The sequence below is a fragment of the Aquarana catesbeiana genome, linkage group LG03, assembly GCF_042186555.1.
Source record: "Aquarana catesbeiana isolate 2022-GZ linkage group LG03, ASM4218655v1, whole genome shotgun sequence".
In the NCBI taxonomy this organism is placed as follows: Eukaryota; Metazoa; Chordata; class Amphibia; order Anura; family Ranidae; genus Aquarana; species Aquarana catesbeiana.
The window spans coordinates 518,075,886-518,091,301 of NC_133326.1; the positions used below are offsets into that span (position 1 = coordinate 518,075,886).

The window sequence follows — 15,416 nt, forward strand, 5'->3', positions numbered from 1 at the left end:
AGTGGAACGATCCCGGACACACACACCGGCGCCGCGAGGAGCCCGCACGGCGAGGTCCGCAGAAACGCGCGCGCCAACGCGCGCCGACGCACCCTGACGCACACCACCGCGGGCGCCCCGCCTGCCAAGGTAAGAACCCTGACATTCTGTCTTGGTCTGATTTCATGGTTTCTGACAGGTATAAACTTCTCTTTCAGCATAAGAATTGCTCAATTTGTTTAGAAAAGATAAGGGACCTGTGGCCAGTCACCGTGGGCCTGACTCCTACCTCACTTATCCTAAATAAACTATTGTCATGCTAAACGACTTACTGGATGATTTATACTTGTGCTGTAAACCCTTAAGGTGTGCCACTTTTCTCTTAAGCATCTCAAGAACTGATTCTGGCTCCACTGGCACTACTTGACTCTACGAGTCATATGGCTTAACTTATACAGTATGGGGTTTTATTAATTCCAACAGCTACAGAGGGCATTATGTTTTGTTAGTCTTTGTTATGTCTGTGTTCTCAGGTGAGGTCCTGACAACAAATATACTGAATTTTTTGTTAGTCCCATTAATGTGATGGTATGACTGTATTTTCCATTTTTAAACTGTGAACATAGATATTGTATAAAAGATGTTTGTTGTCACGAAAGGTTGTTTTGCTCATGTAAAAACCTGAAAATTCAATAAAAAATATCTGATCCAAAGAAAAAAAAAAGATAACTCGTTTATAGTGGTTCTAGAGGCTGAAGGTTTTTAACCTTCATGCTTTCTATGCATTAAGGTAAAAAAACCTTCAGTGTGCAGCTCCCCCCGCAGCTCTCACTCACCTGATCCCATTCCTGATCCAACGATGTGCACGATAGCAGAAGCTCTCCTCCTCGTTGGCTGAGACGCAGCAGTGAGAGCCATTGGCTCCTGCTGCTGTCAATCACAGTCCATGAGGAGGGTACAGGGGGGAGGCTGAGCTCATGGGTGAGCACGCACCAGAGCAAGCAGCTTGCTATGGGGGCACTGAGCAGCTGGGAGAGGCCAGGAGTGCAGGTGATGGATCCAAGAACAGGAGGATTGGGCCGGCTCTGTGCAAAACTATTGCACAGACAGGTAAGTATGACATGTTTGGGGGTTTTTTGTTTTTTTATTTGAACCTTAGTTCAAGCACCTTTTTTAAGGCTGACCATATGCTATACAATCTGATTGTACAATATCCTTTAGATCTGTGCGTGATTTTGGTAAAGCTAAAGGATGCTGTTCAGACATTGTGGAATCAGACTTTATAGTGTATGGCCAACTTCTTGCACAACTCTGGACTCTGATCTCCCTTCCTCCCTATTGTTGCCCCCTACTCATTACTGGAGTATCCCTGCACCTTACAAATATCTCTATACATACATTTACATACATTTTTTAGTGTTTTTGGTCTGTTGACGTCACAGATCATCTTCATCCTCTTCCTCCTCTGGCATTGACTTTTGCCTGACTTAAGCTGAGAACCTTCCATCCTGGCTAAACCACCTATTCAACAGTTCACTGTAAAGGCCTCTAGTGACCGTTAAGAGGAAAAGTTTGAGTCTAGCTCTAGGATGCATGTGGTTTAATACAATGCTGGTAGGAGTGGAGTACCCCTATATAGAATGCACCTGAGATCCAGAGAACTATCGTGTGGGCCCTGGGTACAAAGAGATAGAAGATTGTCACCTTTTTCTTATTATTGCTAATTTGGATATTTGTATGACTTGACAGGTTCCCTTTAAGTATTTGGCTTCATCATCCCTAGTGAAGGTCTATATGTGGTATAGCATGGTTAAAACAACTCATAATGCCATAATATATTCATTATTACCACGTGTCTTTGTTGGCAACTGAGGAAGTTAATAATAAACTTTATCTTATGACTGTGACATGACTGTGGTGGCATTTTGTATTTTTGTCACTTCTCTTTTTCTAACTGAGTGCCATTGCAACACATATAATATTGTTCTCTAAAGTAAAGGCAATGGAAAATTGGTGTTGGAAGAGGTAATTTTTTTTAGTAGGGAAATAACGTTAGCTTATGTTATGCCTATGACTATACTGCTTAGAAAACAAATGGCAATTTATGTACATGTGTACCTAAATGTTTTCATGTTCTGTAGACTGGATTAGTAATGGCTTGATAAATAGCCAAATGTAATTTACTTCCACAAGCTTAAAGTGGAACTAAGTTCCAATACTCATCCATCCCTTGCAATGCAATGAAAGCAAGTTCCCTAGCTGGCACCAATGTTTTATCTCCGGCTTCTTCCAGCTTTGGGGTCTTCAGTAGGGAAGACCCCTGTTCGGTTCGCTCCAGAACATGCGAACAAGAAAAAAGTTTGTTCGAACACGCGAGCACCGTTAAAGTCTATGGGACACGAACATGAATAATCAAAAGTGCTAATTTTAAAGGTTTATATGCAAGTTATTGTCATAAAAAGTGTTTGGGGACCTGGGTCCTGCCCCAGGGGACATGGATCAACGCAAAAAAAAGTTTTAAAAACGGCCGTTTTTTCAGGAGCAGTGATTTTAATAATGCTTAAAGTCAAACAATAAAAGTGTAATATCCCTTTAAATTTCATAGCTGGGGGGTGTCTATAGTATGCCTGTAAAGGGGCGCATGTTGCCCGTGTTTAGAACAGTCTGACAGCAAAATGACACTTCAAAGAAAAAAAGTAATTTAAAACTACTGTGCATTGCCGGTCCGACAATACACATAAAAGTTCATTGATAAAAACGACATGGGAATTCCCCACAGGGGAACCCCGAACCAAAATTAAAAAAAAAAATGACGTGGGGGTCCCCCTAAATTCCATACCAGGCCCTTCAGGTCTGGTATGGATATTAAGGGGAACCCCGGCCAAAATTAAAAAAAAAAATGACGTGGGGGTCCTCCTAAATTCCATACCATTCGGGTCTGGTATGGATTTTAAGGGGAACCCCGCGCAAAAAAAAAAAAAAAACGGCGTGGGGTCCCCCCAAAAATCCATACCAGACCCTTATCCGAGCACGCAACCTGGCAGGCCGCAGGAAAAGAGGGGGGGACGAGAGAGCGGCCCCCCTCCTGAACCATACCAGGCTACATGCCCTCAACATTGGGAGGGTGCTTTGGGGTAGCCCCCCAAAACACCTTGTCCGCATGTTGATGAGGACAAGGGCCTCATCCCCACAACCCTGGCCGGTGGTTGTGGGGGTCTGCGGGCAGGGGGCTTATCAGAATCTGGAAGCCCCCTTTAACAAGGGGACCCCCAGATCCCGCCCCCCCCCGTGTGAAATGGTAAGGTCCTACCATTTCACTAAAAAACTGTCAAAAATTTTAAAAATGACAAGAGACAGTTTTTGACAATTCCTTTATTTAAATGCTTCTTCTTTCTTCTATCTTCCTTCATCTTCTTCTTCTTCTTCTGGTTCTTCTGGCTCTTCTGGTTCTTCCTCCGGTGTTCTCGTCCAGCATTTCCTCCGCGGCGTCTTCTATCTTCTTCTCCTCGGGCCACTCCGCACCCATGGCATGGGGGGAGGCTCCCGCTCTTCTCTTCATCTTCTTCTCTTCTTCATCTTCTTCTCTTCTTTTCTTCTTCTCATCTTCATCTTCATCACGGGACATGACAGGACTTCCCTGTGACGTCACGGGGAATGCCACAGGGAAGTCCCGTCATGTCCCGTGCGTCAGAGGGGGGCGGGGTCACCGGGTGGCCCCGCCCCCCGTTATTTAAGGACCGTCAGGAGAGGAGACGCGTCACACAGTGGGAGTCTCCCACCATGCCAGCATGGATGCGGAGCGGCCCGGAGAAGAAGATGAAGAAGAGAAGAAGAGAAGAAGATGAAGAAGATGAAGAGAAGAGCAGGAGCCTCCCCCCATGCCATGGGTGCGGAGCGGCCCCAGGAGAAGAAGATAGAAGACGCCACGGAGGAGATGCTGGACGAGAACACCGGAGGAAGAACCAGAAGAGCCAGAAGAACCAGAAGACGAAGAAGATAAAGGAAGATAGAAGAAAGAAGAAGCATTTGTCATTTTTAACATTTTTGACAGTTTTTTAGTGAAATGGTAGGTACCCCCTTACCATTTCACACAGGGGGGGGGGCCGGGATCTGGGGGTCCCCTTGTTAAAGGGGGCTTCCAGATTCCGATAAGCCCCCTGCCCGCAGACCTCCACAACCACCGGCCAGGGTTGTGGGGATGAGGCCCTTGTCCTCATCAACATGGGGACAAGGTGTTTTGGGGGGCTACCCCAAAGCACCCTCCCAATGTTGAGGGCATGTGGCCTGGTACGGTTCAGGAGGGGGGGGCGCTCTCTCGTCCCCCCCTCTTTTCCTGCGGCCTGCCAGGTTGCGTGCTCGGATAAGGGTCTGGTATGGATTTTTGGGGGGACCCCACGCCGTTTTTTTTTTTTAATTTTGGCGCGGGGTTCCCCTTAAAATCCATACCAGACCTAAAGGGTCTGGTATGGAATTTAGGGGGACCCCCACGTCATTTTTTTTTAAATTTGGCCCGGGGTTCCCCTTAATATCCATACCAGACCTGAAGGGCCTGGTATGGAATTTAGGGGGACCCCCACGTCATTTTTTTTTTAAATTTTGGTTCGGGGTTCCCCTGTGGGGAATTCCCATGCCGTTTTTAGCAATGAACTTTTATGTGTATTGTCAGACCGGCAATGCAATAGCCGCGAGTAGTTTTAAATGACTTTTTTTCCTTTGAAATGTCATTTTGCTGTCAGACTGTTCTAAACACGGGAAACATGCGCCCCTTTACAGGCATACTATAGACACCCCCCAGCTATGAAATTTAAAGGGATATTACACTTTTATTGTTTGACTTTAAGCATTATTAAAATCACTGCTCCTGAAAAAACGGCCGTTTTTAAAACTTTTTTTTGCATTGATCCATGTCCCCTGGGGAAGAACCCAGGTCCCCAAACACTTTTTATGACAATAACTTGCATATAAGCCTTTAAAATTAGCACTTTTGATTTCTCCGATAGACTTTTAAAGGGTGGTCCGCGGCATTCGAATTTGCCGCAAACACCCCAAATTGTTCGCTGTTCTGCGAACTTGCGAACAGCCGATGAGTTTGACTCGAACTCGAAGCTCATCCCTAGTCTTCAGTGATCTTGATTGGCTCAGCAAGCATGAGATAACATTCGTGCATGCACACTGGAGTTTGGTCATCCTGACACTAAGATGTATCGAGAATGTACAGTATCTCACAAAAGTGAGTACACCCCTCACAATTTTGTAAATATTTTATTATAGCTTTTCATGTGACAACACTGAATAAATGACACTTTGCTACAATGTAAAGTAGTGAATGTACAGCTTGTACAACAGTCTAAATTTGCTGTCCCCTCAAAATAACTCAACACACAGACATTAATGTCTAAACCGCTGGCAACAAAAGTGAGTACACCCCTAAGTGAAAATATCCAAATTGGGCCCAAAGTATCAATATTTTTTGTGGCCACCATTATTTTCCAGCACTGCCTTAACCCTCTTGGGCACGGAGTTCACCAGAGCTTCACAGGTTGCCACTGGAGTCCTCTTCCACTCATCCATGGCAACATTTTGTGATATACTGTACATTGAGCTCAGTGTACATTCAAAAACATCTCTCCCTCTACAAGGGCATTGCTCCAGAGCTCCCTGCTGATCCCAGCTTTACTTTGCAAAAAGTAACCAATCACATGCAGGGAATAAGAAGCAGATAGAATGAAGGGGGGGGTGTCAGTGTGGGGGAAGCAATTACAGGTACAATGCCCTGTGTCTCTCCCTGCTGCAGCTGAAAGCCAACAGGAGGGAGGGAAACTGGCCATCCTTCTGTACATGCCCCCTCCGCCCCACCACACCGATTCCCCCTACTGTTTGGGCCCCCCTGTGTGCCCAGGCCTCCTACAGGAGGACTGGTGGACTGCCCCTATCTGCGGACCTGTGCACATGATTGTATGATGGAAGTCAGCAGATCTTCCCCTCATTTACTAAGCTCTAAAGCAAATGCGCTTGCAGAGTGCAACTGTACTTGCAAAGTGCACAGTCTATTTGCCTTTAGTAAATCAATCTAATGATGTCTTTTCTGGAATAAAAATTCTTCCTGCTTGCAAGTTTTTCAAACCAAAGTTCTACTGTAAAAGATGTTACTTTGGCTCCCAAACCACTGATACCTTGCCAAAGCCCTGTGCCTATCCTTCCTCCATTACAGCAGAAACTAAAATTCCCAGCTAGGAGAAGCTGTAAAATCTCACCCTCGGTCATGTGACAGTGCTTGGCCTTGGGGGTTGGCTGATAGGCCCAAGCCCTGTCTATGGGAGAGGGTCGCAGACTCCCCCAAACAAGGTAGTGTTAGAGATTCTCACCAGCTCAGGCAACAGAAGGAGCAGATGGGGAGCACTGGCAAAGTGAGTACCAAAGGGTCAGTGGGACCCTTTGCACAAACATTGTTGCTTTGCCCTGAACGAGCAAGGTGACACTTTCTCTTTAAAGAGAACTGAAAGCCTTTTATTTTAATTTTTTAGATAGATATAAGGCTCCTTTTACATTAGGGCATCTCATACGTACGATTTTCAGTGCGACTTTGGAGCACGAATTTGATGCGACTTTTGGTGCCACTTTGATCTGACTTTACATTCTCTGGACTAAAGTGGTATCAAAAGTTGGACCAAAGTAGTGCAGGAACCTTTTCTGAAGTCACAGCGACTTCTGTAGTGTCAGTGGGAACAGCTCTCATAAATAAATTGCATTTCACGTGTCCTGCACCTTGGGGTCCCTAAAGTCAGATCCCAAATCAGATTTCAAGTCGCACAAGTGTGAAAGGAACCTTATTATGATCAGCTTAATGTAAATAAACTTAAAGTAGAAGTCAAACCAAACTTTTTTTATTTTTTATTTTGGATAACGTAAGGGAGGGTTATGACCCCTGTCAGTTTTTTTTTTTTTGCCATCTGTATTCCATTCGGGAGACACACCTTTCACTTTCTGTTCCATAGCCACAACAAAAAGTCATTACAAAACTATTGTTCCCACTTCTCTATTCCTGTTCTGCTGATAACTCGATATTTGGGATTTCTTTCACTGTCACCTTCTGTTGCTGATGGTCATCAGGACAAATAGAGGGGGTGAATCTCCCTAATGGGGGGACGCAGACTGCAATAAAACCTGATAGGTGTTCTAAACCCTTGCTACTTTATCTAAAACTAAAAAAAAGTCTCTGAAGTCTCAGTATCTAAAAGTATCTTATGCCCAATCTTTTTGTTTTCAGTTTGTGTGGAAATGCTAGTATCTCTGTTAGTTTTTGGTTGTGATGGTGGAGTGCTGGACTCCAAGCTTGGTGCAGGTTCCGAATGAATGCTAACAAGTGACAGCTCTAATGCTTGGTGGAACCTCAACAGGGTCCCAGAAAAGTCAGCTGGTGTCAATCAAAAACTGTGACATGGGAGCGGGGCCGCTTTGTCTGAGTCAATGGACGCAGCAGCAGAACTCGGGAGTGAGCCCGCATGGGTGCCCTAATGGAAAGCGGCTTTCTGTGGGGGCACCTGATGAAGAGGAGAGGCCTGGAGTGCTGGTGGGGGACCCCAGAAGAGGAGGATATCCATTGGATATACCATTGAACAGAGCAGGTAAAGTATAGGCATGTTTGATATTTAAAAGAAACGTTTACAACCACTTTAAGCAAGCCATACATGGTGCAAATTTCTTTCTTGCAAGGAAGAAAAATTGCTTCAATCTCCATCAACACAGAGAGTGTTAACAGGGGAATACCTCCTGCCAAGCAATTGTCCTCTCCTAGCGGGGGGGCGGGGGAAGCCGCCCCCACCGTGAGAAGACAGTGATTATTGCTAGCAGCAATACTAGCTGCTAGCAATAATCGCATGTAAGATCCGGGAGGCTGGTTCTACATAAGCTGATTGAACAACTTTTGAGATTGGGCTGGCCCTTACATGGTTCAAATTCAAATTACTGCTGAACTGGCCAAGATTCGAACCATCTATGACCGGCCTTAGAGATCAGTAAAGATCTATTTTTTTTACCACAGTAAAATAACCTATCAAGAGTTGACATCCTTTCACTCGATGTAAACAGGTTTTTGTTGCTGTGTTCCGGTTGGTGAGATTCTCCGTCCCTATTTGTGTTGGTGACCATTATCAGAGATTGATAGGAAATCCAAAATTGTACGATTGTCACTGGTAAAGGGAAATCCTCCAGTGGGGATACCAGTTCCAGAAATCAGAGAAATAATGACCCCTCACCTCCTGTCCTGGTGACAGTCCTACTATTTTATATTTCTGATTAATGTAACTTCAAACACTGAAATCAGAGAGAGCATATTCAGTACAGGAGAGGAGCTTTTACAACTGTGAAAGACTGAAAGAAAGCCTGGAAGTCAGCTATAAAGAAAGAAAAAAGAAAAAAACAGATACCGTAACACATTTACTTGCTAAAAAGAACATTTTATTACATTTTCAAAAATGAATACTTTATAAAAAAAAATTATTGGAAACAGTAAAAAAATAAAGGAATAGTTAACATCTCTCATAGTTCATACATTCTGCAGTTTTATCAAATAAAATTACAAGAACGATTGTCAGCTAAATAAAGCATAAGTTATAGAGACCAGCTCTGTTTGTAAGAAAATATATGGTATAATTCCAGTGCCAAAATAATGACAATTATAATAACACTTTGAAAAAGTTCTATGATTATCTTCAGGTTTCAGGTGTTCTCCATGTAGAAATAAAACCTAAAGGAGAACTACCCCCCTACATTATAACTGAGTTTTGGTAGAAGACAAGCGATGTTATAACTACTCTAGTTATCCTTCTGTATATAACAATTGCTATTAAGTTACCCCCATCAACTTCCCTCTCCCCATTTCCTGCTGTGTCACTGTGTTTGGGCATCCTGATTTGAAAAGAGTGGGGCCATTTTGCATAGGTACTCCTTAAGGCTCGGTTCACACCTAAGACGGATCCGTCTCACAGCAGGGGTCCGGTGTGCGCTGGTTCACCTGTTCAGGTCCGATTTAAGCCCAAATTTTGGGCTGAATTTGCACCTGAAATGGACCAAAAGACGCACAGAAACGCCTCAGGTCTGCTGCGGAGATATGTCAAAATCTCCCGCATCAAATTTGCAATGATGTGAACCCAGCCTAAAGCGTTAGTATTTTTAAAAAGTGAACTGTGACAGTCCCATAAGAGCAACCTACCAATATTTACCAGTCGCACAGACTGCACCACAAAATACCTCTGTGTTGAATGGATAGCCTTTCTGAAAGATCTAGGATCCCCCACACTTCTGGGCGTGTTGGATTCCTGGCCCCCACTGAGCTCTGTGGTTAATTCATCCAGTTCCTGTATTCTGTAGTAACGTAGGGTCCGATGGATGAAAACACAGAGAACAGGAGGACACCGACATCCAACACTCATGAAGCTGTTAAATATAGAAGTTTTTTTTAAACACAGAATATTTGGATGTCATAGGCAGTGGGACAGGTGAGTATAACTTCTTGCTTTTCAGGAAACCTTTTAAAAAAAAGTGACAGCACACCTATAACAATAAACACTTAAATTAAAAAAAAGGGGGCGTCTAACTTTAAAGGCACCAAAGTGAAAAAACTGAAGTGATGCTGCTGTTCCCTTAAAGGGGTTGTTAAGGCTCGTGTTTGTTCACCTTAATGCATCCTATGCATTAAGGTGAAAAAACACCTTGCAGTCACCGGCCCCCTAGCCCCCCGTTTTAGTTACCTGAGCCCTGAATTTCTGTTGGCACGTCCCTTTCTCCACGGGTTTCCAGCTCTTGATTGGATAGATTGATAGCAGCGCAGCCATTGGCTCCCACTGCTGTCAATCAAATCCAATGACGCGTGCAGCAGGGCCGAGTCCTACATTCGGCCTTTATGGACGCGGAATGCTGGACCCGGGAGCGCGCCCGCAAGGTAACCCCCTCGGGACATCGCTTCTCCAAGGGGGTTATCTAATGTGGGGAGAAGCCGCAAGAGCCGCCAAGGGACCCCAGAAATGGATGTTCGGGGCCACTCTGTGCAAAACGAGCTGCACAGTGGAGGTAAATATGACATGTTTGTTATTTAAAAAAAAATAAAAAACAATCCTTTAGTATCACTTTAAGTGTATAACAACATTGAAAACAATCTCTTAGATTGTAAGCTCTAAGGGCTCTCTGATTCCTACTGTAATAAAGTGTTTTGTATTTGTACTGTCTACCCTCAAGTTGTAAAGTGCTATGTAAACTGTCAGCGCTATGTAAATCCTGTATAATAATAATAATATATCCATACAGAGGTTAAAGCGCTTCACCATTATATGTGCACTGAAATTCAAAACAAAATCGTGAATGCATACGCAGCTATACAACCATACACCAACATCTTATCATGCATTAAACAATCCTTAAGCCTGGGTTCACACTTGTGCGAACACAGACATCGCATTTTTATTAAATATGCCCACAAATAAAACAATATGCCAATGCACTTACATGAAATGGTGCTAAAATAGCACCAATGTAAACAGCCTGTGGTGAACAGAAGGGGAGCGCACCATCGCTCCTATGTGTGCGTTCCACAGACAGGAAACTTGGCGACTGGGATGTTTAATCACATGATAAGATGTTAATGTATGGTTGTAATAGTTATATTGTGTATGCATTCACTAATTTGTTTTCCAATTTCAGTGCACATATAATGGTGAAGAGTTTTAACCTCTGTATGGATATAACAGAAGAACACACCTGCCGCTTTTTTTCAACATACTGCACCACAAGGATTTTATAACACCTTTGCTTTAAAGCTTAAGTTTAGTTACGGTATTTTATTTTATTATTTTAATCAGCACAAGAGAGGGTACTTACATTGAATGAGAAGTGTCCCTTGTGCTGGTGGCTGCTCTGTTTCAGTCGTCCGCCCCTTTGTATACCCTGCAGTCATGACCTTCTGGTGTTCCAGGGTTAATAGCAGCTGCTGGACCTGCACAGGCGTTCATCAAAAGTGCCGACTATGCCCACCCTTTCTGCCCCCTCCTTCATTTATAGAAGCTATACTATGGCTTCCTGCAATGAAAAGCACTCTATGAAATTAGGATGGCCAGTTGAATGACAGGACCTTTAAGTCATCCGCTCATCCTTTCATAGAGCATTTTTCATTATGGGAAGAGATAGTACAAATTTTATGAATGGAGCAGGGGGCAACAAGGACGGGCATTGTCATTTTAGCCGAGTGGTTCAGGATCAGTGGTTTGTATTAATCCCCACAACACTAGAAGATTACAGTTTGGACTTTAACAAACAGAGCAGTTACCACAACAGCACAAGGGACACTTCTCACTCAATGTACTCTGGTGCTGATATAAATAAAAGACAACTTAAGCTCTTAGCTAGAAAGTAAAATATGTTACAATAAAGTTTTTGTGAAAACTGACCCAAAACCTTAAGAATAGTATAAACATATTAATATATATATATAGTATAAATACTACCACTCTCATGTTTGTTATTGAAATGACCAGAAAATGCATAAGCAAACTAAAATCTGAACAAAGAGAAGAATATTGGGGTTGCAAATAATAGCCAATCAGATGCTTGCTTTCATTCTCCACGACTAGTCAAAGACAAGCAGATGCCTCACTATGAGTAATGAGCTGGGACAAAATCAACAGCTATTTCAGGCAATATAAACAGACATGGTAAAATTTCGATTTCTTTTTCTTATAGAAAAGGGAACATCTGACATACAAAATATTTTGGGTGCAGTAATGACGACTTCAAAGTAGTAAGTTATATACCCTTGTTAATGCCTACATGATCTTAAAGTGTATGTAAACAATAGAAATGAAAGGCAAAACACATGTGTGTGTATATGTGTATATATATATATATATATATATATATAGATATATATCTATATATATCTATATATAGATATATATAGATATATATCTATATATATATCTATAGATATATATATATATATATATATATATATATCTATAGATATATATCTATAGATATATATATATAGATATATATATATATATATATATATATATATATATATATATATATATATATATACTACACTGATCTTGGCTGTGGAGGGGGGGGGGGGTGTCTTGGCCATTGGAGGACAGGCATGCAGCCAGAAAACTGACCACATCGGGATGGATGTGCTCCCATGCCTAGTGTGGTCAGTTTGAAAAAGGATAGCATACTAGCTTGATGTAGAAAAAGGAAAGCTGGAATATGATTAGGCTGCTGTAAGCAACACCAACTATTTCTTCTTATCTTGGTTAACACATGACACCCATTTTGATATTAGAATCAAAGAAAACAGATTCTTCAATCTTACCAGAACATAAATAAATGAACACTTTAGATTTTAAATCACAAGAACGGGTGGAGGTAAAGCAATACACAAAAGTGGAAACCTGCTGGCCTATTGTCATTGAAGACTGAAGAATCAGCCTTCTGTGATCAGGCTGTGGAGGCAGAAGGCATGAGCTTGTCTGAATGGCATGTACGGTAAGTACTGTAGTATACGCAAGAGAGGCTGCTGTCTATAGCTTCTTATCTGTTTTCTTCTTCTTTTTCTTTTTTTCTTTTATTCCTTTATGTTTTTCTCCCTTCTTCTTTTCATTCTTCTTACTTTTATTTTTCAGTCTGTGAATTAAAAAGACAGTTGTTTTCATGAGCTCTATTTTTTTGTATCTTCACTGACAATTTTTTAAAAACATTTTTTAGGTTATTTTATAAAGCTGTGCAAGAGCAAACCTTAAGCCATGGCTGCTGTAGCAACCAATCAGAAGGCATCCTCTGCTACCCCAAAATTTGGTTGGCTGCTGTTAATTCCTGTACTTGCCCCTTGCTTGGTTTGCTTCGCGATGGGAGCCCAGAGAGGGGCTCCCATTACAAAATACTTTCCATTTCAAATCGCGCCCTTTGTCATTTTCTAAAACTATTTAAAAAAAAAAAAAAAATTTGTGCAACATGGAAAAATCGTGTACAGAATCTCCCCAATCATTTCATTTCCTGTTTGTGTGCTTTTTCTAGTAGTCTGCACAGAGATACAGGTCAAATTTCAGGCATCCCCTGAAACAGCACTTTCATTTTTGGTCAGATACTCTCCATGGGTTATCCTTCCCATAATGATAGCTAACACTGCAGTTTCTTTCATTACAATGATTACACTAATGGCAGAAACTCCCATCCAGAAACCATTTTAAAGGCTCATGCACACAGACGATTAGGGCTGTACACTGCTCCGAGTATTTCTGAGGTAGATGCGGCCAGAGGTTTCTGTTCAGCCACGTATAGTAAGCCTGTGCAAGTCAATGACAGGCTAACACCGTCCACAACTGTCAGCAGCTATTCTCATGCGCTTTCTTGGAAGTGAACTGTCTGCACCTAGGTTTGTGCAGCCATCCCTAACTGCAGGTAATCACTCCATGTGCGATTACATGAAAAAAGCTGCAGACAGCAGCAGAAACTGTCAGCCTGTCATTGATTTGTACAGCCATATTGTCAGCAGCTGAAAAGAAACACTTGGCTGTACCAAACATACACTATATAATAACACTCCCACTCGATCCACTTACATCTGCCCAAACACCAGGTGTCAGTCCAGCTCACAACTGGTCAGATAGCAAGCAATTGTGCTGCAAGTTTGAAAATGACTTGCTAAGCTATTGCCAGACTTGCCAGACTTCACAAGTTTGTTGCACAATTGCAGCAAGTCTGCATTGCATGAATCCAGATCAACTTTCTTTGCAAACATTCTGCAAGTCTGCTGCAAGTTCTGTTTCAGTTATGTTGTGCAATAGTTATCCCACCACAGGGGGTCACTGTGGCTGAATTTTCATGCTGTAGACTTGCAGAGCTCTTGCTGTAGACTCACCACTGCAACTTTGCTCTTGATAGAGTCTTGTCATGTAAATTTGCTACAAATTGGACAGTGTCAACTGGAATTTGTGCTTCAAGTGCTCTGTATGTGTACAACTTGCCAGTGAAAATGTGTAGCAAGTTAGCAGACTAATGGGCCGTACACACCATAGGATTTTCTGACAACAAATGTTCGATGTAAGCTTGTTGTCGGAAATTCCGACCGTGTGTATGCTCCATCAGAAATTTGCTGTCGGAATTTCCGACAACAAAAATTTGAGAGCTGATTCTCAAATTTTCCGACAACAAAATTTGTTGTCGGAAATTCCATTCGTGTGTACACAATTCCATGCTCGGAATCAAGCAGAAGAGCCGCACTGGCTATTGAACTTCATTTTTCTCGGCTCGTCGAACGTCTTCTACGTCACTGCGTTCTTTACGTTTGGAATTTCCGACAACATTGGAGTATGCTGGGTTGAGGTGAAACCCAAAGACAATCAGCTCACCACAGTGTGATAGTAATCAGAAGTTTACTGCAGGCGGTGCAAGGCAGCACTTCTTCCAGAGTACAATAGAGGATCCATAAACAAAGCGTGAATGTGACAGCGTGAATAATGAGCAACCAATTGCCAAGCACTGTCGCAGAAAGGGAAGAAAGGAAGTGAGTCACATGCTTCCTCATACTTGGAAGTACTGGGTATGGCATTTTGCTGGAGAGTGAAGAAGTGGCTAAGTGCAAGCATCTGCAGGAGCCAACCTTGGAGGGCAAAGCACAGATTCACTTTAGGATCAAAGCCCAAGAGCCAAGAGCCTCCTGTAGGGTTTTCTGTAGGGACACTTGCTGTTTTATTACTCCCCCAATTCTAACTGTGCGAGTCACAAAAAATTCAACAAAACATACCAATCTTATGTAGCATCCTCTACCTTTAGGTAGGTGCTAGAATAGGATTTTCTGGGTTTAAAGCTTTCAGTGTAGGCAAATTTAGCCAGGCCTGTGTTTAGGCAAATTTAGCCTGGCCTGTGCTTTAGGCTGGGCCTGGTTGATTTGATTTGGGACTGGCAGTGTTTGGTGTAGTGGTGGGTGTGACCACCTGTGCTCTGACTCAGAAGCGCCTCCCCTGCTTTCAGGAAGATTGTTCTGGAACAGAGGTTGGACCTGAGGTTTGAGTGGCAGAAGCTCATGTGAAGAGCTCTAACCAATTACCATTTGGTGTTGGCAGGGGGCAGGCCTCCCATATAAGCTGAGGTCACATGCTGCCAGAGAGGAGTTATGAAGGAGCAGGAAAAGAAGAATGGAGTTATAGGTAGCTGCAGCAGGGCGTCCCCATGTGGGGGGCGCGCCGAGCGCGGAGGAGGGATGGAGGAGCTGCTAGAATGTATTCCTGGATAAAGATCTTCACCATGGAGTTGGTGTCAAGCTGCTGTGACTGGGGGAACACAGGACTTGCACACAGGAGAAGATTGGTGAAGGAGAAGCAACAGTAGGACCGAGGAGAGTAGAACAAAGTTCTGTGACTTGGGAACACAGAGCTTGCCCTTTGGAG

General features: G+C 43.0%; 1 protein-coding gene across 2 annotated transcripts in view; it reads right to left on the reverse strand.

Moving 5' to 3' along the window:
• Positions 1-12,074: 12,074 nt before the first annotated feature.
• IL12B (interleukin 12B) overlaps positions 12,075-15,416 on the reverse strand; it is a 28,683-nt gene continuing 25,341 nt past the window's right edge. For both annotated transcript variants that reach the window (XM_073621187.1, XM_073621188.1), the window contains exon 8: positions 12,075-12,654. In XM_073621187.1, coding sequence (XP_073477288.1) covers positions 12,552-12,654 — 103 coding nt within the window. In that variant the 3' untranslated portion in view covers positions 12,075-12,551. The remainder of the gene's footprint in view (positions 12,655-15,416) is intronic.